Genomic DNA, 26113 nt, shown 5'->3' on the forward strand with positions numbered 1-26113 from the left:
GGGTACATGTGCATAACGTGCAGGTTTGTTACATATGTATACTTGTGCCATGTTGGTGTGCTGCACCCATCAACTCATCAGCACCCATCAATTCATCATTTATATCATGTATAACTCCCCGATACAATCCCTCCCCCCTCCCCCCTCCCCATGATAGGCCCCCGTGTGTGATGTTCCCCTTCCCGAGTCCAAGTGATCTCATTGTTCAGTTCCCACCTATGAGTGAGAACATGCGGTGTTTGGTTTTCTCTTCTTGTGATAGTTTGCTAAGAATGATGGTTTCCAGCTGCATCCATGTCCCTACAAAGGACGCAAACTCATCCTTTTTTATGGCTGCATAGTATTCCATGGTGTATATGTGCCACATTTTCTTCATCCAGTCTGTCACTGATGGCCATTTGGGTTGATTCCAAGTCTTTGCTATTGTGAATAGTGCCGCAGTAAACATACGTGTGCATGTGTCTTTGTAGTAGAATAATTTATAATCCTTTGGGTATATACCCAGTAGTGGGATGGCTGGGTCATATGGTACATCTAGTTCTAGATCCTTGAGGAATTGCCATACTGTTTTCCATAATGGTTGAACTAGTTTACAGTCCCACCAACAGTGTAAAAGTGTTCCTATTTCTCCACATCCTCTCTAACACCTGTTGTTTCCTGATTTTTTAATGATTGCCATTCTAACTGGTGTGAGATGGTATCTCATTGTGGTGTTGATTTGCATTTCTCTGATGGTGAGTGATGATGAGCATTTTTTCATGTGTCTGTTGGCTGTATGAATGTCTTCTTTTGAGAAATGTCTGTTCATATCCTTTCCCCACTTTTTGATGGGGTTGTTTGTTTTTTTCTTGTATATTTGTTTGAGTTCTTTGTAGATTCTGGATATTAGCCTGAAGGATGCTTTCAAGTTTTCTTCTGTCCAGGTTTTCTCCTTTATGCTCTAGAAGTGAAAAGGAGAAAGGGATTGAACCTCATTATTTTAAGGTTCATGAAATTGAAGCACTTCATAGTATGTCAAAGTCCTTCTCAGAAAAGCAATTATTCCTTGTGTTTTGGGGGAATTGGTAATTACATATTCAATCTTCTTTTGTTTTATATTTCTGTTGTTGAAACCTCTAGAAGTTTTAACTCTAATCTCTTATGCTTAACATTTATTTTCATAGGTCATTTTAGTTATAATTTTCCCGAGAATCGGAACTAGTCCATTGTGTCATGTTTTTTTTGTTCTGCCACACTAAGTAGCTGAACATACTGAATATATTTAAAATGTGACGAGTTGATATTTTCCTTTTAAACAAACTAACAGACTTTGGATAAAAAAGAGAAGTATTGGCCGGGCGCGGTGGCTCAAGCCTGTAATCCCAGCACTTTGGGAGGCCGAGACGGGCGGATCATGAGGTCAGGAGATCGAGACCATCCTGGCTAACACGGTGAAACCGTGTCTCTACTAAAATAATACAAAAAACTAGCTGGGCGAGGTGGCGGGCGCTTGTAGTCCCAGCTACTGGGGAGGCTGAGGCAGGAGAATGGCGTAAACCCGGGAGGCGGAGCTTGCAGTGAGCTGAGATCCGGCCACTGCACTCCAGCCTGGGCGACAGAGCGAGACTCCGTCTCAAAAAAAAAAAAAAAAAAAAAAAAAAAAGAAGTATTTATTTTTAGAAATAAGGAAAGTATTCAAATTTTTCTCTCAGTGCTATGCAACAAGTATCACAGAAGTGCTTGTAAAGTGTATTAGCAATTTTTATTAAGTGTACTAATGTATAAAGCAGAAATATAAATACTTTTATATGCTTTTTATTATCTTTAACCAATAATAACATGTTAACTTTTAATTTCTTGGTCAAAGAAACTTTTTCTGTACATAATATGAGTAACTTTACAACTAATATGGATTTTGTACTTTAAAATACATTTTTCCATTTTGTGAATACCTTCTCTGTTTTTTCTGGCAGAGCCACATGCAGGGTTCAGAATAGCTTTCAACATGTTTGACACCGATGGCAATGAGATGGTAGATAAAAAAGAGTTTTTGGTGGTATGTATATTATATGCTGCGTTTTTATCAATAATTAAATATTGCTTACTTATATTTTTATGTTTTTGCCTTCTTGGGAATACTACTGTAGAGAAAAGAGTGAAAAATGTATACTTTTGCCTTTATTTAATTAAGTATATACTCAGGTACTTCGAACAATATTTATATTTTACAAATACAAATTACATTCAGTGTATGATAATGATTATCGTTGTTTTTACACAAAAGTGTGAAATGTATCAGGTGTTTTCTGTTGGGTGAATAACAGGCAGTCCTCAGGTTATATATGTCCAGTTAATATTCAGTCTCTGTTATGTCATCCACCTAGGCACAACTCCTTCCATAGGAACTTCTCTTCCTTCTCAATATAGGATTCATGATTTTTGTTTCTCTTTTCTCTTCCACTTACTCCTGCCTTGTATTCCAGTCTTGTCCCCACTTCCCTGTTCCTTTCTGTTATCTTTGACCATAGGCTGATCGTTCTTAGGTATTTACCTTTTGACATTTCTTTGACTGGTCCAGCTCTGGCGCTGGTCTGACAGGGAGGTCAGTTGCTCACTCAACTTCGCACAATCTCCTTCCAGAATTTTTCTCTTTCTTTTTACCTATGTATTTTGCATCTCTTTTCGTGGCAAAATGCCTAGTCTGTTTTTTTCTCTGAAATAGAAAATACTATTAACTTATTCCTTAGAGTAACATAGTCTGCTCTTCGCATATATGTTACACTCTGTCTTTACCTGCACTCTGTCTTTAACTGTACTCTCCGAGTAAAAAGAAAGGGAAATCAACAGCCATTTTCTTTTCTTTTTTTGTTTTCTTTTTAAATTATGGCCCTACCTCCTAAACAGCCATTTTATTTTCTACTTTTCCTTTCTAACGTAGCTGTTAAAAATTCCTCAGAAAACCTCTGAAAGAGCTTCATATTTACTTCAGAAGCTGAAACTCAGAGGAAGTCTGTAACATCAGTCTTTTTCTTAGTAGGAAAGAGAAAATATAAAAATCCTCATCAGAAGCTAATTAGTAGCCATTCAAAGGGAAACAAGCAGACTAATTACTGGGATTTATCAGAAGGCTTAAATTCTCGCCCACGCAGCCCTTGCCCAGGTGTAGTCCCTGAGCCAAGCCGCTGGAGCTGGCACCTTCATTCCAGTGCTTTGCAGAATGATGAGGAGATGGCGGCTTTCAGTTTGATTACAATAGATATAGATGTGTTTCTGCCATCCGAAAATGGCCAAGGTTAGTGTAGCTTTCTTATGATAGTGCACACCTGTATTTTAGGAACTTTCACAATGGGCCTGTTTTTCTACAGAACGTTCTATGTCCACACTGCCAAGTTCCATCCCCCTGACTTAAAGTAGAAGATTAGCTTTTGGAATTCAGTCCTTTGGAAGTTGCCTGTGTGGATGTCTGCATTTTAGAGATAAAGTAAAACTGTAATATTAAGTACATTTAACTTAATTATAGGTTACCAATACCAAAGGATGTATTTTCTTGGGGGGAAAATCTAATATCAGAAAATAGATCTATAGCAGTTTAAATGTTCTTGGTGGATGAAGCTGTTTTCTTTGTTTTTGGAATATACCTAGTCCAGAATAGGAGATAGGTGCCCAGAAACTCTTGTTGGATATTTGATTCTTGATTGATTTCTTTGTCAGCTTCAAGAGATATTCAGGAAAAAAAATGAAAAGAGAGAAACTAAAGGAGATGAAGAAAAGCGTGCAATGCTGGTAAGAATACTTTATAGTAGCTTTAGGTGGGTTTTCTAGGCAACAGTTATTTTATTCATGTTAAGAAACAGTAATTAAAGTTTGTAACTTTGAAGCTGTCCTCTTCTTGAAAATTTTGTAAAGTTTTTATGTAGAAAAATTGCTTCAGTATTTATATGCATTGATATCAATATTTACTTCAAATATTGATATTAAACATCTGTATCCATAATCATTCATTAAATCATTGTCATCCATATCGTTATCTGTGAGATTTGAAGGGTATATCATACAATAGATTAATACAGATCATTATGCATGTAAAAATTTAAAGGTGAATTGCAAAGATTTAATTATAACGTGAGAGAATTTAGTGGTAATTTAACAGTGTGACTGTCGAAACAAATACAAGGAAATAATATGTTTTCTTGCATTCTTAGATGTGTATATTAGAGATTCTTCTTCTAGGATATATAATATTTTCATCTTTTTCTGAAGTTAGAGTTAAGCAACATTACCCTCCATCTTCCTAACCAGTTTTATTTTTGTCTGAAGTATTTCAGCCTGACCATAGGCCAGGTTCGCATAATAAAAATAACAAACAGGTACTAAGGCCTTATCATCAGGCACTATACTAGGTGCTTTCCATACTTTTCTCATTTAATCTATCCAACAATTCTCTTATTATCGCTAATTATAGATGAGGAAACTGATCATTGGGAAGGTTAAGCATCTTGTCCAAAGTTACATAGTTATTAAATGGCAAAGCCAAAGATTTGAACCTGTGTCTGGCCAACTCCAAAACCTCACTTTTATCCTCTGTGACATACTCTTTGATACTTAGATCACCAGAAATACAGTGAATTTTGTTGGCATGTAAATGATATTTGTTTCATTTGCAAATTGATGTCCCTGTGCAGTAGTTTAATTGTCCTACATGGAATTCAGATGATTAACTTCAGAGAGCTAAAACTTTATTTTTGTTATTCTCATTTTTAAAAGAATATTAGGTTTTGCTTAACATGGATTATCTGTAGCAGATGGGTGCCATATTCAATCCCAATATATTTATGAAGTATACATTTATATTTAGTTGAATAAAAGCAGATTTATCAGGATTGTGTAGCACATACTGCTTTGTAGGGTATTTGACCATGCTATAATTCTCGGTAGTCATTGAACATCCCTCAGTATACTATTGACAAAGCTTATGGAAGACAGTCTTAAAGAAATCAAAGAGTTGATTGTAATGTTAGTCAAGTATTAAAAGGGGCAATAGTAGTTCTCTACTTAATTCAGGTCTCATGATTTTCAAATTGTAGTTAACAAATACTACATGAATAGTCCCATAATTGCAACTGTTTAGAGTGTTAGCAAAGAACACTAGAGGATTGAATGCTTTCTTAAATTTTATTTCTTGTAAATAATATACTAAATGAGTAAACAGTTATTTTAGTTTTGATATATTACCTCAAACTATAATTGACTGAATAGGCAAGTTGTTAATAAAATACTATTTAAGGAAGTTCAATAATGTTAATGAATCTATTGATATACTTTAATGATAAAGTAGATAGTATTTCAATGGATATAAATATAATTGTTTTATTTATTTGTTTATTTATACTACTTTCAGAGAGGACTTATGCGTCCTCCAATAAAAACACAGTATTATTCTAATCATTAACATTTATTAATAAATCCATCAAGTAATAAAGGGAGATAAAGAAGAGAAAAATGATAGCAGGCAGTGCACACCGAGAAAGCCTACAGTGTTGGCACAAAATTTGGCTCTGAGCATCACTGCAGCCACGGTGTAAGAAATTTAATATTGATTTAATGCAAATATTTTATGATAGTGATAGAGTAAAACCTCATTAACTTAATTAGGGAAAATCCATCTGAATTATAAAATCTAAATTATATCAGCATACCCTCAATTGTATTATTTTATGTTTCATTCCCTTTCAAATATGTGGGGAAGGAGATTCCTTTTAAAGAACAGATTAAAATAACTTTTAAGTAATATAATATATAATTTGTTTATTTATAAATGAATGCTTACTAAAGTCTTTGATAGCCACAGGTACCTCAGAAGTATTCATTTTATATAACTTAAATAGTGCTTCTAAAATCTTACTTTCGTAATTTTGCTATCAAAACTCTTCCTTAAAACAATTCAGAAATAATCTTTAATCTTTGGAACTTTAATCTTTGGAACTAACAGCACTTTACAATACAGCTCTCCAAATAGTCATTACTGTGTTTAGCGATAATGATAATTAGTGTTAACATTGTTAGTTAATGACATTTTAAATAATGCAAATCTGAACCAGAGAGGTTTTATTTTATATTAGTTATCAAAGATGTAAGGTGATGTTATCAAGGTGATAGAAATGACAATATGATTCCACATATTCTTAGAATATTTTGGCTGAGTTTTGAGGTAGTTAAAATTTAGCTTATTGTGAAAATATATGAATTACATAAGAGAGACGGCATAGCACAGGCTCAGGAACCAGATTTTTGGGGTTTGAATGTTAGCCCTGCCACTTGTTACCTGGGTGACCTTGGACAAAGTCCTTAACCTCTCTGTTCCTCTGTTGTTTTCATTTCTACAATGGGGGCATTAGGAGTGATGACCACATGTGATTGGTATGGAGGTTAAAGCACATAGCCACTTAACCATGTGAAATGTAATAAACACTCAGAAAGGTTAGCTAGTAGTAACACTTAAAGTTATTATTTAATTAGTAGAACCATGCAGCTACTTTAAACTGAATCTTAACATACCTAAATAAAAATTAAATCAAAACTAAAGTTAAAAATTTTCATATGCCAAAATAAAACTGATTCAGAAGGGAAAAGGGAAATGAACATAACATTTCTTGGGAACCTTATGTGCTAAGCTCCATGCTGTGCTCATTGTAGATGTTACTCCCATTTAGTCCTCATGACAGTTCGACCAGGTAAGTATTATACCTGCTTGGAGATGAGGAAACAGTCTTAGAGAGATTCATGTGCCTAATGTCACAGCACTGATCATAGCAGAGCAGGATTCTAGCACAGGTCTCTCTTACCATTTCCACTGCCGTACTGCTGCATCTGTATTTCTCCCTATGCCATGTAGCATTGCGGAAGCATGTCCAAATCAAACTGCATACTTCAGGGCAATGCGTTTTACTCAAAGCAGTAGTTCTATTCGAAGGTTATAATGAAATGGTTGAAATGAGCACAAATTCATTTAATGTTTAATTATCTGAGATTTTTAAAACTTTGCTACTCATCTTTAACATTTATCCCACTTGTATTGTTCGTGTGTATATAAAATATAGCATAATGATTTGCCCTTCCTAATTGATTATTTTGTCGTCTTTTTCCTTTTTTCTTTTGCTGTACTTGGGTTCATTCTGAAATATGACACTTCATTTGGCCCTTTGTGCTGTATGTCAGCGTCTTCAACTTTATGGATACCATTCTCCTACTAATAGTGTATGTACAATACTTTAAATGTTCTTTATGTATATAGCCCTCACCTGTTATACTTGATAATGTTATTTCTTTATACAAAGCTGTATCTACTGTTTATTCATAGAATGTTTTAGAATTTATTGAATATAATACGTGCAGTGAAGCCATAATGTTACATTTCATTCCTAGATTTATGCAAAGACTAAAATATGCAGAATAATTATGTATCTTTAGATTGAAATAAGGAAAAGGTGAGTGTACAACAACTAAAACATAATAATTGAAATTTTATATTTTTTAGCAGTATTTGAAGAGTTATGTAGAGAGAGCAGATTCTCAGGCTATATTCCTGCAGAACACAGGTATTTTATGAACCAGATCTATCCATCTTACGTACAGTCTTTGTTCAGTTCTAATAAAGAAATGTCTTAATGGATAGACTTTTTTTCATTTTCACTTTTGCTCACAATTTTTTTCAAAGCCTTTGTTTCCTGCTGTTTCCTCTGCTCTACACAAAAATCTGGTGTAAGCTGCTACTTGATATGTTTATATCAGTGTATCATATTATTTCTAAAGAGGATAATGACTTTCAGACTTGTCTTGAAAAAACTGTGAATTTCTGTAGATGAACTTCTAATTGTACTCTTCTTCTTATGCTGAGCTTTCTTCTTTCTTTTCTCCTGAGAAAGTCAGCACTTTTGGTTAGCCCAGCTACTAAAGAAGAACAGGCCATGGCCCTTTTTGAATGTAAACATGTACAGTTCACTTGATTTCCCCAAGGATCCTTAAGCCTCCTACAAGGATCCCTCAGTTTATACAGATTGCATCATAGGAGCCCTTGAATTCAGGGTCACTGATTTAATATTATCCAGCTAAAAGTATTCTAGTTGTAGTGTACAATTCTAAAAGTAGGTGTGTTGCCTCCTATATTGGATAGGTAATCAAAATTCCCAACTATAAAAACTAATTCTTGTTATAGATTTAAACAGCTACTGGAGGCTGATCACCATAAACTAAACCCAAGATGTTTTTCCTCATTATACAAAATGGACCTGGAATGGGTTGAGAAACAAGCCAAGTCCATAGGATCCATATACATAATTTTGATTACTCATAAGACACTTTAAATTTTTTTCTACAGGAATCACTACTCTTTTCCATTAAGTAAAGTCTGTCATTTCCTTTAAATTTTTAAAGGATTACTCTTAATGATTTCAAAAATTTCTAGAATGTGTAAGATAATCTCATAGATTATAATGTCATATGCCATACAATACCTAAGACTTTATGATTTTTTTTTTTTTTTTAGACGGAGTCTCGCTCTGTTGCCTGGCTGGAGTGCAGTGGCACAGTCTCGGCTCACTGCAGCCTCCGACTCCCTGGTTCAAGTGATTCTCCTGCCTCAGCCTCCTAAGTAGCTGAGATTTACAGGCACACGCCACCACGCCCAGCTAATTTTTGTATTTTTAGTAGAGACTGGGTTTCACCATTTTGGCCAGGATGGTCTTGATCTCCTGACCTTGTGATCCACCCACTTTGGCCTCCCAAAATGCTGGGATTATAGGCGTGAGCTACCATGCCTGACCTATGATTTATTTTTCTAATGTAATATGTCATCATTGTATGAACCATTTTTCTAACTTTAACAATTTTTATTTTTCCCTTAATCTCATAAGAAATTTTCATATAGGGTGATTATACATTTTTTTTAAAAAATACATCTCAGAATAATGTTGCTAAAAGAAAACAGATGCTAATATTGCTCTAGTTTAAACTACATATGCAAATTGGAGTCATTAATGAGAATAATATTGAGAAGCAGACTTAAATCACAAATTTTATTTATATTATACCTGTTTAATAAAAAAATTATGATTTTTACATTTTATTGTGGTAATATAGTTTTTCTTTATTTCATTTTATAGAAGACAGCTTTTATGTAAAATGCACACAATAAAGTGATGTAACAATGTCATTTTTACATACAGTCTTAAATGTTACAGGATTTTTCAACTCCCTTATGAGTTTATTTGGTTAGATAAACTGTATTTCCTATACTAGAAAAATATTTGCTCAATAAGGAGTTGGTATTTTCATAAACTACAAGCAAACAAGGGAAATTCATTTACAATTTAAAAAAATTCCAATAGCCTGAAAATGTATATGATATATCATTGATACAAGTATTATACAAAACTATTAGTATGGTGTTATGAATTAACTAGCAATTATCTGCTAGTTTCCAGAGTTGTAAATTAACTCAAGCATCTAATTTGAGTGTAGGTCACAGAGCTGGATTTAAACTAAGAGATTTATAAGAGCCAGTTTCTACCTTTAGGAAGAAGTTTCCTCAGGGAAAGCAGTGACCCACTTGGCTTTTTACCATGGAGATAGAGGTTCTGTGGTCCCTGTAGTGGACTGTTCCAAAATTTAATCACTCTTAACAGATTATGCCTATTTTCCATCACAGTATTTCCTGCTACAGTATAAAACTAAGCATACACTTTTGTATTCTTGAAGACAGTTGTTACCTTATAACCTTTTCTGTTCCAAATAACCCTGATTCTTTTCATATTTCTCATGTGGTCAACTCTTAATTTCATCATTGCACAGTGATGAAAAGAAATACAAAAATTCAAAAGGACAAATAATGCCAAAAGTCAAGTACATTTGACTTTGGCATGCATTACAGGATTTTTTAAAAATAATATTCTTAATTCTCCTAGTTTCATTGCCGACAGAAAATATACCAGTTTTTATACTGATTCTTTGATGTATTTTGAGACTTTTTTATGGACTAAAACAGTATCAGTATTCTTAAATGATCTGTATTTGAAAACAACGTGTGTTCTCCAATTTGGGGTACAGGATTGTAATATATACAAATGTATATTACCAAGCATGTTAGTTATGTGTTTTAAATCTTCTATGTCATTACTAATGTTTTTGTCTGCTTGATTTGTCAATTAGTATGTTAAATTATATATTACAATAGATTTTGTTAACTTTTACTTACAATTTTCTTAATTTTTGTTTTATATAATTTGAATTGTTACCTGTATAAGATTATAGATTATTTATATCGTTTTAGTGAATTGAGTCTTCTATTACATCCTATCCCTAGATCTCTAGAAATGTTTTTTGCCCTAGAATCTCTTTTAGTTGTCAGAATAAATATACTACCTACCTCTATTTTACTGTTTTATACCACTTTCTTTTTTTTCTGTAGTGATGATGAAACTTTTCCTGATTTTTAAAAATATTATTTTAGTTCAGGAATTTTCTATAATTCAAATGTAAATATACAATAAAATAAATAATGATAAAATTATAACCACCATACAGATGAAGAAGTAAAATACTGCCATGTACCACGAATCCCCTTCATGTGTATCCCCACTCATAATCCCTCAGTGTCTTTCAAAAGATAAACACAATCATGACTTTTATGTAAATCACTTACTTGCTTTGTTCTATGGTTTTAACACCTACTTATGCATCCTAAACAGTATAGTTTAGTTTTACCCCTTTTTGTAGTTTATATAACTGGCATCATGTTATATGAATGTTTCTGTCTCTTGTTTCTTGGGCTCAACAAATCATGATTGCCAGTTTCATCTGTGTTGTATGTAGTCCTAGTTAATTCACTTTTTTTGCTGTAAACAGTGGCTTTCAAGCATTGTGGTCTGTGATCCCACTACATTGTCGAAAGTTGTTGAGGATCCAAAAGATATTTTGTTTACATAGGTTATATATTGTATATTTACCGTATTAGAAGTTAAAACTGAGATTTTAAAAATATTAGTCTATTTTAAAACAATAATTTAAAAACTCATTATATGTTAACATAAACTTTTTAATTTAGAAAAATAACTTCAAAAATGTAGTGAGGAGAGTGGTATTGTTTTACCTTTTTTGCCAATCTCTTTAATGTCTGGCTTACCAGAAGACAGCTGGTTTCTCATAGCTGTTTTGCATTCAGTCTGTTGCAGTATGTTTTTTTGGCAATAAATACTGTCAGTTGTTTACTTTGAAGTGACAGGCTCTCGCTTGGTTCATTTTCAAAAAAATGTCTGCCACATACTGAAATCTGAATAACCATGGTTTGTCTATTAGTTGTTCTTTCAAGTAAAAGCGGTGGCTCATGAAAAAAGTGGCTAGTTCAGCTTGCAACACAAATCATCACACAGGTGTTCTTTCTGAAGATAACCATGGTACTTGAGTATGCAGCAGTAGTGCTGTATGCACACTTCCTGTTCCATCACACCAAATATTAAAAAAAAAATTCATTCCTCTATGCCTCTTAATTTCTCCTTTACAGTTTGCCATATTTTTATCTTTTCATGCTATTCTTCATATTTATCTTCCGGTTCATTAATTCTACTAGAGATATATGTAATCTTATGTTAAATTTCAGTGGTTAAATTTCTAAGAGTTTTACTTGGCTATGTTTCTAAGAGTACAATTTTCGATAGTCTGTTTTTTCCTGAATAATCCTTTCAGATCTAGCTTCATATTTTTCAAAGTTATCAAAGTTATTTTGCATTTCATATCTAACCATTTCAGTGTTGGAAGTCTGCACATCTGGTTCTGTTGTTTCTGCTGGCTCTCACTTAGGGTGGCTTATGTTCTTTTGTCTTCAACAGTTTTGTGTTGTGAGCATACAATTGTTGTCTCTGTTCAGATTCTTTGAGGACTAGATGAAGGATATGTTCTTCCTGGGAGGATTGTGTTCAGTTTTCTTTTTCTTTTTTTCCTGTGATATACCTAGGGTGCAGTCCCACGTCACTTTAAATAACAAGTCTCAGATTACAGTTTTTAGGGCCATGGTTGTCATGGTGACATGAAGTATAAAGGTATAGTTTTAATTTGTGTGTGTGTGTTTGTGTTTAAATATCACTAATAGCAAAGACAGTGTACTTTACCGTCTGTTCCTATGGACTGTTACTTTATTTTCCCCTAGGTTGTTTAATCTCTGAACAGAACCTTCTTAGACCCTTTATTCAGACAGGGTATTTGGCTGTCTGAACACGGGCAACTTTAGGGAGCCATTATTCTGCTTACCACAGTGATATATTAACCATCTCAAAATCAATCTTCTTTCCTCCTAACTTCCTTTTTCCCTCCTTTCCTCCTTCCCTCTTTATTTCCTTCTTTCCTTCCTCTCTTCCTTTTTTGTCTCTTCCTTTCTTGCTACCTTCCTCCCTTTCAGTCATATGTGGCATGGAATGCCTTGAAAGGGATCCTGCTTTGGCTCAGCCGAAAAGGCATTGGGCACTTTTGACCAAAACTACAAAGTTTAAGGAAGTTCTATCAAAAACAAACTCTGAACTTAAGCAAAAAATGTGTCAGACTTATAGGACACACTACATCCAGGACATCATTTTGCCTATGCCTTTCATTTGTGAAGTTCTGGGCTACCTATCTGTATATTCTTTTACCTCTTTTTATGAAGGTCTACACACTTAACATGACATCTGGTAAAGGGGCCAGTAGCTCACATAGCAAACAAAGACAACAGAGAAAACTTCGCGAAGTCTTTGCGTATTGGCCTATTTACATATCAAAGCATCATAGTTGTCTGTTTCACAGCCATCACAGTGCCCAGTTACACCTGGGCATTTTTCTCTATCAGCGTTTCCTTACTTAGCCTGTATGCATAGATATGTTCTGGTTTTATCTTTACTTTGCATTTCTTTCTATTAAAATCTAGTCTGACTTTCATTGCTACTTTAAGCTTATATAAAATATCCTTATTGTATTATATTTTCCTGGTGATAAAAATTCCTACTAGTTTGCATATTCTGAGAATTTACTCTGAACTTCATCATTCAAATTGTTGTTTAAAAAATTTAAAACTGTCTCCAGAACAGATACATACATAGGAATCAGTGAGTGTGCCAGGCATATCACTGATTTATTAGCTGTTTTTTCCTGCAGCAATAGTTGCTGTAAGGATATTGTTTCTGCCCTCTGAAACTTTATAATTATTTAAAAGATGATGTAAGATAAAACAAAAACAAATATATCCAGTTACAGCAATTCAGTAGTATATTCTAGTATAATTTAATCCCCGAGGCTAAATGATGAACCAGAAAGCTTTCTGCGGCAGGACACTTGTAAAACTGTTACGTTCTAAATAAGACTTTTTAAATTCGAAAAGTTGTATATTATCCTGATAGATAAATACACATTTTCAAAATATTTTCAACTATGGGAAAGCAAGAAGAAAATTAAAAATATCCTAACCCCAACACTTGGAGATAATTAATATATTTACTTCTTTTTCTTGCCCACAAAATATATGGTTGGTTAAACTAATTTTAGCTTTTAATATGTTATAAATATATTTGTGTGTGTGTGTGTGTGTGTGATGGTGGACACTATTTGGAAGTAAGGATGAGGCATGGCCTCACAAAGTGAATCGTTCCTGCTACTCTTCTAATAATAGTGCACAGTAAGCCGTATTTTCTAGTTTAGTGGGTTTAACAATCCCTTTCTTTATCACATATTAACCTTCTGAGTTGAAGTTTTAAAATGCATCCACATTCAAAATGTGTAAATAATATTTTCAGATCAAGCATTTGATCTAGCTGGTATTTACTGAGGTTATTCCATATCTATGTAAAAGAAAATGAACTGTATTAGTTCTATATTTAGCTAGTTTTACCTGTTTAGTTTATAACTGCTTAGTTAAAGCTTATATCATTATAAAGGGAGTGATGCAGATTCTCTGTCAATTTGCTACATTTATAGTTACGGTAATATTTATGTCTGTGTTATGTAAATAGGTCCTGCTAAATAATACTTTATTAACATTTTATAAAGATTTTATTAAAATATAGGCAGTGGGCAGTGTTTCTAGTTAGTAATAGTGAATTAAAACTTAGAGGACCTTTGAAATAATTCCTAGATGCATATAATTTTTTTAGTAGCACTGGACTGTTAAAGATTAAGGCAAAATGAAAGAAAGAAAAGTTCTGTTTTCATCCAGTCACTCTTGAGTACACCATGCAGCATTTCATCTCACATTAACCAAAAGATCGCCTGAGAAACTGTGAAATCTTTCCTGATAAATCCTGACAGAAACTGGGTTTAATTATTTTTGTTTATGGGGATCCAAATTAGGCTTGCAGTTTGACATCTTCCAAAGAGTGATTTGACTACACTTCTTTATCTACACTTCCTGGTATCTCCTTCAGACTACCCTGTTCTCAGATAGAATTTAGTATCCTGTCCTTGTAATAAAGATTAAGAAGTACCTTAACCATTCACAATAGAAACACCTGCCAAATCTCAAGTAGTTTTGAGTGCTTTGACTTAAAACAAGCCTATTTCTTGTTGACAAGTTTGGGATGAATTTAAACTTTGTTTCTGTAAAGTATAGATAAGGTTATTTTGAATCTTTGATACACTAGCAAGATGTATGATAGCCAACAATAATTTATCTTTTAATAGATTGCTACAAAATTACCAAAATTTTTCCCAAACAAATTTAGTTCACACAAGGTGTGAATAGAATTTTTTTCACCCTTTCTCAGAAGTTATACACGTTTCAGTAGAAGGGCAGAAGGAGAGATCGGAGAATTTGATTCTTTTCGACAAAGCTGCATTGTACTTAGAAATAGTGGTTATATACCATTACACCTTTGAAAGTATGTGAGTTACCAGCAGTGTAATACAATACTGTCGTGCACAGCAGAAAACAAAACAAACAAGAAAAAAAGGTAAGCTAATGTGTTTCCTTACAAGGTTGGTTAGATTTAAAGTGTATAAATTATCATTTTTTGTGACTATTCTTTAGATTTCAGTTGTGCTTCTTAAAACTTCTACAGGTTCTTAAAACAGATGCTGAGGAACTTGTCTCCAGAAGCTATTGGGATACACTGAGACGTAATACAAGCCAAGCACTGTTTTCAGACCTCGCAGAGGTATAATTAAGCCTCAACAAGGTCCTTGTACTATTTGCCATCTTGTTAATCTAGTCCTCATTTCATTTTAGAGTCACAGTGATGAAACCCAACATGTGTGTTACATTTTCCATTTTTTTAGTACAGCAAAAATTACTGTATATAAACTGTGTATTTGAATACATCAGCTTTGACAGTTCAGCTTAATTAAAAGGAAATGGCATTTTTTTTTAAGTAAGGATCACTATGTAGAAATTAGAATATATGTATTTTAAAGTTTCACTGAATCTTTTAGGCTTACAATTTACCATGTTACATGAAGTGCTGAAATGTTTCCCCCAATAAAAGATACCTGACTCTTCAGAATTATGTTAGATTTAAACAAATTTCCCAGTATTGATAGTGAGTGGCTAACCAAGGGCCCGGGGTATGGGAGTTTGAGGGGGTATGGGAGTTTGAGAAGGTATGGTAGTAGGAACAGCCAGTCAAGGAAGGGAGGGATATTTTACCTTGACATTAAGATTGCCAGTGCATAGTGAAAATAAAAAGCAGACCGACTTTATTTCAGTTTTATTACCGTTTCTGAATTTCGTACAGATCTGTATCTTACTGCTGCACTGGAGTAGACTGCTTCCATTATCCCATTCTTATGACACTGTCAATAGGGATTTCTAGTTTTTCAAGATGGGCCATATCTTAGAAACACTGTTTTGTGTTTCTTATTAAGAATTTTTCCTAAGAACTTTATTAGAGGCAGCTAGCAGCCTTGCCAGAAAAGACTTTTCATAAATACTGAGATTTATTTTTCATTATCTCTTTCTCTTTAAAGTGGGCTTCTCATTTCTTTTTCTAGACTTTATTTTTAACTTTTAAAAGTTACACCTAAAAATATCTGAAGAAGTAAACTGCAATCACTTGTGACTTCTGTTATCCATGTATACAGTGTTACTCTATTGACATATCTAGACTAGGGCAAACACTTCAAAATGTTAATTTTGTCACCCTTGCTCAATTTTAAAGTCCCAAAGCAAATAAAGTATTTTGTCCTATGTTTAATATGTCTGTGATATATAAATGTGATGTAATTATGACCAACAATTACCTTTTAAAATTACCCTTTAGATATGAACCATGTTTAGGTATGACATGGCAGATGTTCCATTTACAGATATTTTAGAAGCACTTTATTTTATAATCATTTATGTAGGTACATTGTAGTAGTCAGCGCTTAAAAATAAGAGCAACTGGGAACATTACTTCTTAGAGTCCCTACAAGTCAACTGTGTCCTAGCTTCCATGCTTCAAGTCAACAGTCGTATCATTGTTGTCTCTCCCCATACTAGAGTATCCGCCTTCCAGCCTCCAACCATCTTAATCCCATTTCACTCTGGTAGGCATTCTCAGGTAGACAACATCTGCTAATTAGATATTGAATTTAACTTAAATCTTGGTAAGTTTAATATCAGAAAACCAGTCAGGTCCTGTGTACTCAGAGAATTATATGATTTGTTTAAGATCTTTGGAAAATGTATATGGTTCTATTGTAGATAGGCTGGAGCTGGTGGGCTTTTACAGAGCTAATTAATTCTGCACACCTCTTCCCAACTCAACACTGTGTGACGTCCCCTTTGGTACTTGAAAGTACTTGAAAGTGGCTGTAATAGGAGTATGAATATCACAGAAACTGGCCAACGTTACAAATCGGCCTTTTTTTTTTTTTTTTTTTTTTTTTTATTCTGGACAACTCAGTTTGCCAGCACACTATTGGCTGTAATTAATCCACATACTGACTCTAAGCTGCTAAATTAATGAATGAATTGAATCAAATTCCCTGAAAGTAAATCTGATAGAGAGAAGAAAGAAAGGAAAAAGAGGAAAAGAAAACAAAACTTAAATATCGTGTTCAAAAGTAAAATAATTACTTGGGGAGTATCTGTTACTACCCTCCCACATTACAATAATAATTGAGAATTAACTACAGTTCAGTTACAACTAATTATATAAATCCTTATAGGTTACTGTGAATACCAGTGGAATACAGAACTGTTTATAGTATTAGTATTTCAGGATTCAAATTGATTCAGAAAGAAGGCTTGGAAATCTATTTGTTATTTGTATTTATTTGTTATATATTTAATATGTAATTACTGAGATAAAATCTCTAAATATTATAGGGAAATTGGATATTAGCCCCTCATATTCTAGTCTGGAGCTGTTTCTAACCATAGGTTTTTAAAATTACAGTAAAACTCTGTGTCTCCAATTACTGTGAAACCATGTAATGAAAATTTGAGTATCATAGCTAAGACCACTTTCTAACCAAAATCATATATAATAAATTCTTAGTGCAGTATGATGAGTATATTATGCAACTGTTGAATACAGTCTGTCAGTGTCAAAACTATAAATACTATTTTGAGTTCTACAGATGAAATATAAAATTTTGCTTTCAATTTGCATTCAATTACATATTCTTGGTAAATTTCAATAGGTTGTTCAAAAACTTTATTAACAAAATGAAAAGTTTGAAGATTTCCTCCAGTCCTTGGATATTTCATAGGGTTGTTATCACATTATAATCAATAAAAATATGTTAAAAGAATATTTTTAAGCCCTTTAATAGTTTGATATATTTATATTTCATGCAAGTTTGTTTATTTTATTTTTGATGAAATCATTTTAAATAGTTTTTAATCAAAGCAAAGTAAGATAATGTCCTTTGTATAAATGGCCCATGGGGTTCTTCTGTGGCTTTTTCTCCCTTCGTTATGAAAACACCCGAATTCAGTTTATTTTAACAATAAGCACAAGAATCACAGGATTAAAGTCTCTATTTTTGTCTCAATCCTTGGGTGATGTAAGTTACGTAAACTGTTAGGATACCAAGGACACTGGTAGAGTTTTCAGTGACTGAGCAGTACTCTGTTTCTCTGAGTGGGGGAAAAGTTTTCCCCATTTTCATTTTCATCTCTCTGTTGTCACTGTTACTTATGCCTTACTGGATCTGGATTATCTGGATAAGTGCAACATACATCTCATAAGATTGTGATGCTGAAAGACTGTTAAGTGAAGATCTCTGCTCAGTGGGCATGACAAAAACTGGCTGAATGAGGTTATTATTTAAAACCTGTAGACAAAGCCATCTTATTTTAGTATACTGTGTCTTGAAAAGGACATCTCACACTTTAAGAAAACATTCCTTAATTATGTTATCTGAATTCACTAACTTTTGGTGTTCTTGTAACCACTCATTTTAAGGCTTTTTTCCCAGATGTATATAATAATGTAATTTCAACAGCAAAAAAGAAGTAAGAGTGTACGATGTAAAAATCTTTTTTTTTATTACGATTCAACATTCTTATCTTCTTTTCTTTTCTTTCCTTTTTTTTTTTTTTTTTTTTTTGAGACGGAGTCTGGCTGTGTTGCCCAGGCTGGTGTGCAGTGGCGCTATCTCGGCTCACTGCAAGCTCAGGCTCACTGCAAGCTCCGCCTCCAGGGTTCATGCCATTCTCCTGCCTCAGCCTCCCGAGTAGCTGGGACTACAGGCATCCGGCTGATTTTTTGTATTTTTAGTAGAGACAGGGTTTCACCGTGTTAGCCAGGATGGTCTCGATCTCCGGACCTAGTGATCCACCCACCTTGGCCTCCCAAAGTGCTGGGATTACAGACGTGAGCCACTGCGCCTGGCCTCAACATTCTTATCTTTTCTGTCTTGTCTAGTCCCTTTTCAGTGTCCTGAAATATATTTGATAAAAATACATAATAACAGCTAACCCTTAGTAAGCATTTACAATACACTAGTCACAGGGCTAAATGATTTAAATGTGTTATCTCATCCTTACTGCAAGCCTTTGGGATAGATACTATTATTCTTCCTTAAGATAGTGATATCCTCGAGAGATTAACTTCTGTAAGATCACTTAAATAATGAGAAGTGTCTGGATTCAAAGCCAGCAATCTGACTCTTAAACTCATCTTATTTGCTCACCACAATACTGGCTATTTGTGAAGTAAGCAACTTTTTCAAAACCACCATTTCCCCCTTCTAACCTACTCTGTCTCCTTTCCTCTCACCCCATTCTTCTAGCTTCCGGACAGAGGCAAGAGCCTCTACTCTTATGCTCCACTCAGGCGTGGAATAACCTCTGAAATAGTTCCTCCTACTACTAATTTAAACTGATAATAAATAAGATAATAACCTTATTAAGCTAGACTCTATTAAATCACAAAAAGAGTGCCTATAATTAATATCAGATTTCTTTTTCCCCAAAAGTTATTTGCATCTTATGACTACTAATAAGAATATTTGTTTGCTTATATTTTAACTTTTATCCGCAAAATTGTTCTTATGGTTAGGATTGTTCCCATTTTATAGATAAGAAAGCTGAAGGTAAAAAAAAGTCAGTGACCCAGGTCTTCTGATTTTAAATCTTGTTCTATTAGAGCAGGCTGCCTCTTCAACTTAAAGTTCTGGGGAAAGTAATGCCTTTTAGAGCTACTCCAATTATACTAGTCTCCTCTCACTTATGGATCCCCAAAAGACTGGCACCACTAATATTCCTCAACTATCATAAGAAGCTTGTTCAAGAAGACGCATTTAAAATATAGTATGTGACACTTGGCTACCTGGCTGTATTTTTTTTCTCCTGGCAAACAGATCAAACCACTATCAAATCCTCAAAGAAGTTGGTTTTATTGTAGACAACTTCTCAGGTATCACAGCTATGGAGGATACTTGGGATTTCTCAGCAGAGTAAACTGAGAAGTAGTAGTAGAGATCTACCAAACCAATGATAAAGAGGTTATATGCTGGAATGATTAGGAAAATCTAAACTAAATTACTTAAATGTAAGTAGAATATTTAAACTATTACTAAAGAATGTCAACAGTTTTACATAATTTAAAGTATAGCTATCCTACACGCTGGAGTTTTTAAGACAAATGTGAATAATTAGTCACTTTAGAAACAGATTTTAATGCATTAAAAGGGGACATGTGCAGGGGAAATCAGATGTGGTCTCTGTTACTCCATGTTAATCATTAAAAGAGAAGCAGATTTGTTCCATGGAGAAAGGAAATAAAGATTTAACAAATGTTATGAAGGATAAAATTGCCATCTTTATGAAAGATTAGGAAGAGGGGCTGTGAGCAATCAAAGGAATATGAAAATTTAGTGTATGGATGAAGGAGACTTTTGGTCAGCAGCCACAGAAGACTGACCCTTTGTAGAGAAGTATTTGTTTTCTGTCTTATGTTTTCTATGGAGTACTGTCAGGGTTCTGGACAAAAAGTAATAAGACTATGTGCCTATCTACAGCTATTTTTCTTGAATAAAAAATAGGATTATTTAAACTCTTTTTTTCACATTTCCTAGGATGATGTATAGGAAAGTTACAATCCTTTGAATTTTATGCTTTTTGTACCTAAGTTTATGAAATGAGTTAATGGCCAACTGGAGAAGGAAGGAAGGAAGGGAAGGAGAGAAAAGGAAGATCTATAAAGCTACATTAAAGGAAGGTGGATGATTTTCATAGGCCATTATATTTTATAAGGACTATAACCAAGCAGTTTTAAGAAAATACTTGGAACTTAGTTTATTAAGTTGAGTGGGAAAGGAAAAGTCTCCGGAATTAATTTTTTATCCATTTGACAAGTTATATAAGACTTTGAAAAAATTGTAGATCATATAAATTTTTAAGATCATATTATTACTTTAGTTTTTCTGTTTCCAAATACAGTATCCATTAAAGTATCATAATTACAGAATATAATGGTTAAAGGAAGCTGTTTTGTAAAGCTTGGGACCATTCTTGTGTCAGCCCCATTTATTCAATATCTCTTTGGAACATCATTTTAAAAAAAATAATTTTTAGATTGATTAGGAAAATCCAAACTAAATTACTTGAATAAAAATAGAATATTTAGATGATTATTAAAGGATTTCAATTATTTTAGATAATTTAAAAGATAGACTGCTATATGCGTAATTTGAGATTGAACATTTCTTTTATCTTCAAAATTTTTTGAGTACAAAGATCAGTTTCATTCAAAGTTCGATTACTAAAATGTGAGCTTTATTTTAACTATAATTGCATGTATTAATATGCCTGTGTTTTTCATTCCAATATTAATATATTTACATTCTTGATGTTTGTATGTCGATAACAAAATTATTTGAGAGATATTGGGTATCCCTATTCTGTTTCTTTTATTGAAGCTAACTTTCAAATTGTGATTTATTTTTAAGCGTGCTGATGACATCACAAGTTTAGTAACAGATACTACACTTCTTGTACACTTTTTTGGAAAGAAAGGAAAAGCTGAGCTCAACTTTGAAGATTTTTATAGGTGAGCTTATTTTTATATTTTCATTAAAAATTATTAGCCTACTGAAATCAGAAGGATCTTTACACATTGTCTAGTACAGCAGTACTCACCTCCTTTGTTACTTTAATCTTAAATAAGATCCTCTGTATAATACCCACATTTATCAGTACCTACATACCAGTAGTTATATTGATAATTATAACAGGAAGTTACTGAACGATTTTTTAAAATTCCAGGTATCTGAATTGTTATCTTCTATATAGTCAGAAGAAAGTATGTTGCCAATTGCTTGTCTCAATAAGCTGCAGTGATAGTAACAAGTAGTTTAAGTATCATTACTACTCTGCAAGGTACTTTTGTTATCACCAGGTTATAGATGAGGAAACTACACCCCTGAAAGGCCAGGTTATTTGCCCCAGGTGCTACCATCATTAAGTGGTAAAGCCTCACAGATGCTGTGCTCTTTTCATTCTCATTTACAGGGAGGAACTTTGTTAATCTTTGTGTCATCATACAATTATTTCCATGTAACCTTTTCTGGGACAGTGAGTTTTCATCATCTCCTGTTATCATAACTCTTTATTTATCTTTTTATTCTTTATTACATTTTTTGTCATAGATTCATGGATAATCTCCAAACAGAAGTTCTAGAAATAGAATTCCTTTCCTACTCTAATGGAATGAATACCATCAGTGAAGAAGATTTTGCTCATATTCTTTTACGATATACAAATGTGGAAAATACGTCAGTATTTTTAGAAAATGTGCGTTACAGTATACCTGAAGAAAAGGTATCTCATCCTCATATTTAGTTGGTTATGTTACTGTTTTGTAATATGTGCCTATAAAACACATTGCCCTTTTGTTAGTTCTTTTGCTTCTCTGTGGATTAAGAGATATCTTGGATATATTTCATTCTGTGTCCTAAGTGCTGTGGCTATACTTTCAAAAATAAATTAATTGTAAATTCTGGGTACATATCTACATTTTTCTTAGGAATTTCGAAACTCGTTTAGGCTACTACCAATTGTTTTACTCAAATTAACAATATCATTTTTCAGGAGAATTCCACTTAGCTATATGCTTTGACTACTACCTAAACATCACCTCATAAAAAAGTTTATGTTGACATCATTTCTGTCACACTCTATTCCTTTCCATAACACCCTTAATAAAAGGTCATTTGAAGACCACCATTGATGAGTGAGTGATCTTATCATCAGCTGAAGTGAAGTTTTTCAAAGAGTTTGGATGGCAGGAATGGTTAAGAACCTGGGACAACTGATTGTCTATTTGTTTAGTAACAAATGTGTTGTCAGCGCTTCTGAACAGTTGCATTATCTAGTGGTATTTGAATGCATCACTGCAACCAAATAGAACTAGTGTTACAAGTACCTCTTCAAGCCTGGGATGTTTTAGATATATTGCCTTCTATTTGTGTTTAGACAAGGATCAGGTTAATCATCCAAGAAAAACTTGCAAATAGTTTTACTTTGTTTAGAATGGATACACTGTGACAATGTTAACAGTTCTCCATTTCCTCTAAGGAATGGAAAAAAAAAAAAAAAAAAAGACTTGATACATTTGGCAATTAGTTTATGGTATCTCTGAATTAGAGTACTTTTGATCTGTTTTCCATGTTAAATGGAATTTTTCCAATTCATAGGTACTTCCATAAAAATAAATATTGAAAATTGTACTACCTCAGTAGTGCAATTTTTCCAGCTACTGGTGTATTACTTAGTGCCTTGAATCTGCATTTTTTTTTTGTTTTTATTAAATGGAAACATTAAAATCTGTAACTTAAAAGGTTAAGTTTTTTAAAGTTAAATCAGTTTCTGAACAATTCCAATTTCTAGATATATCTTAAGCACCACAAATGATTACTTGTAGAAATGGAAAATTTTGCACATGAACCAAAATTAATTGATTCTCACTGATTTTGATTTTTTTTTTTTTCTACATTATCTCATCAATCCTCAGAGCAGCCTTCCAGGCTTGACAGCGTTCTTCGGCATCTCTCTTTTACAACAGTGGAAGCTGAGGCTTTCAGATACTTAGACCCTTGTCCGAGGATTCAAATCCAAGGCTTTCTAAGCCAGTGATATTCTTACTATGCTCTACTTACGTCTTTCCCTTCCTTCCACCTTCTTAACTCTTCCCCTTCTTTCCATCTCTCATCTCCTTGTCTCCAGAAGAGTAACAGCTACTAATATTTGAATAGCACTTTACATTTCTAAATTACTTTCATTTTCATTTGTTTACCTAGCAGATATTTATTGAGCATCTACTATTTGCTTGGCTTTATTGGAATAAAGCCTAAAGTGGCAACATAAGCAAAGTCCTTCTCTCATGGAAATATATCTTAGTGGAGAGGCAAAATAAACAAGAAAAAAAACAACATACTTTCAGATACTGATAAATGTTATGAAAGGGAACAAGAGTCATGGGGACTGGAAAAGAAAGTAGGCTGTCAGGAAGGGCTTTGCTGAAGAGTGAAAAGGTAGCTTCTGGGGAGAGACTATGAAGAATGACCTATGCAAAGTTCTGGGTAAAGTCTTCCAGGTAGAGGTAACAGCAAATGCCAAGGACCTGAGGACAGAGAAGCTCAGTTTATTTGAGAAAATGCCAAAAGTTAAAAGTAAGTGGACAGGAAAATTGGAGATGAGTAAGGAAAGGTGGATATGGGTCAAATCTTTTAAGATTCTGTAGGCTAAGGTAAGAAGTTTAGTCTTTATTCAAATAGTGACTCTAAAAGTGATGGGAAGCCATTACAGTGTTTCAACTTTAAAGCAGGAAGTCAGCAAACTACCCCACTTCCTAATTTTGTAAGTAAAATTGTATTGGAACACAGCCATGCTCGTTCGTTTAATATACTGTCTGCAGCTGATTTTGCACCATAATGGTAAACTTGAGGCAACAGAGACCATGTAGCCAGTGAAAATGAAAATACTGACTCTCTGGCCCTTTACAGAAGAAGTTTGTGAACCTTGCTTTAGAGCATAGGCATGATACTCATTCAGCAAATATTCAACAAGTATTGACAATCAACTGTGACACTTAGATGTGGTCTAATTCATGCGCCAGAGATCTGATTCATGTTTCAAAAGATACCTTGGCTGCTACCTAACAGAATAGATTTTAGGTGGCCTGGGTTTGAAAGGAAGAGACAGGTTAAGATACTATTATAGGTGCCCAGGCAATAGAAAAGCATGGCTTGGACCAGGGTAAGAGTAGGGAAAAGGGGTCAGATATTGATTGGATCATTTAAAAAGTAGAGCCGATAGTACCTGTTCATGGATTATATTTCATTGTAAGAGAAAAAGGAATCAAGAACTCCTAGGGCTTTGGCTTGAACCACAAGTTGAAACAATGCCATTTGCTGAGCTAAGCAAAACCATGAATTTAGGGTGAGGAGGGAATCCAGAGTTTTCTTAGGAACCAGTCATATTTTAGATTCCTAATAGTTATCTAAATGAAAAATTAAGCAGGCAAGTTGGATATGTGAATCTAGCAGTCAAGGGTGCGGTCAGGATGACTGATGAGTAGTCATTAGTGTATAAACCTCCACAGTGTCTGCAGCTTAAACTTCTCCCCTGAATTTCAGGCTTTTACATTGTACTATCTACTCAGCATCTTCACTTGAAGATCCAATACATATCTCAGGCTTAATGGTTACAAACCTGAACTCCTGGTCATTCCCATAAAACTTGTTCCACAAACCATCTTCGCTGTTTCAGTTCATAGAAACTCGGTACTTCTCAGTTCTTGTGGCCAAAATTTTGGACTCCTTTTCACATTCTACATACAATCAGTCTATCAGCAAATTCTATTGACACTACCTGTATAAGAATTTAACCACTCCTAGCCACCTCCACTGCTACCATCCGAGTAACCATTCTGTCTTGCCTGGATTATTGGAATTTCCTCCCAGATCTTCCTTCTACCTCCAACTTTGCCTCCCTGCAATCTGTTCAGCATTTAGCATTCACGGAAATGCTTTTGACTGTGATTTCAATCATACCACAGTAAGATCACCATTCTTCTCAAAATAAAAGCCAAAATCCTTACAGTGGCTCCTACACACACTGCTCCCTCATTACCTTTGACCTCACTTCCCATATTCTGATCCTCCTCACTCACTCTGCACCAACCACAGAAACTCTTTACCGTTTCTCAAATCTTCTGTCTTGGGGCTTTGTATATGTTTTCCCCTCTGACAAGAATGTTCTCCCCTTAATAGCCACATGGCTCATTATGCTATTTCTCAATGATGCCTACCCTTTCTAATATATAAATAATAGCCTATTACATGAATAATATATAACCTATTATATAAATGATACTCCCTCTCCTGGCATTCCTTATTCCTTCCTACCTTAATCTGTTTTTATTTCCATAGCATTATCATATTCTAACATGCTGTATAATTTGCTTATTTCATTATACAAATATATTTTATGTATATGTATGCAAATATATATATTATGTTGAACTCCTGTTAATTGATGGATAGATGGTATTTTAAAATGTAGAACTTGAAGCTTTTTTGTTGGTATGAATTTTACCTACAGATATATTCACTCATGATGAAGTGGCATATGTACAAGGTTATTCATTAAAATGTTGTTTGTAATAGTAACCGGTTGGAAATGCCTAAATGT

General features: G+C 33.8%; 1 protein-coding gene across 2 annotated transcripts in view; it reads left to right on the top strand.

Annotated features, from left to right (window-relative positions):
• The window catches only part of MICU3 (mitochondrial calcium uptake family member 3), a 99095-nt gene that overhangs the window by 60256 nt on the left and 12726 nt on the right, over positions 1-26113 (top strand). The window contains exons 6-11 of one of the 2 annotated variants that reach the window (XM_023219174.2): positions 1953-2035; positions 3691-3762; positions 7195-7233; positions 15048-15143; positions 21370-21470; positions 22069-22240. In XM_023219174.2, the coding sequence (XP_023074942.2) occupies positions 1953-2035; positions 3691-3762; positions 7195-7233; positions 15048-15143; positions 21370-21470; positions 22069-22240 (563 nt within the window). The remainder of the gene's footprint in view (positions 1-1952; positions 2036-3690; positions 3763-7194; positions 7234-15047; positions 15144-21369; positions 21471-22068; positions 22241-26113) is intronic. The other variant, XM_023219175.2, reaches the window with a different exon arrangement.

Source organism: Piliocolobus tephrosceles, chromosome 7 (assembly GCF_002776525.5).
Source record: "Piliocolobus tephrosceles isolate RC106 chromosome 7, ASM277652v3, whole genome shotgun sequence".
Taxonomy (NCBI): Eukaryota; Metazoa; Chordata; class Mammalia; order Primates; family Cercopithecidae; genus Piliocolobus; species Piliocolobus tephrosceles.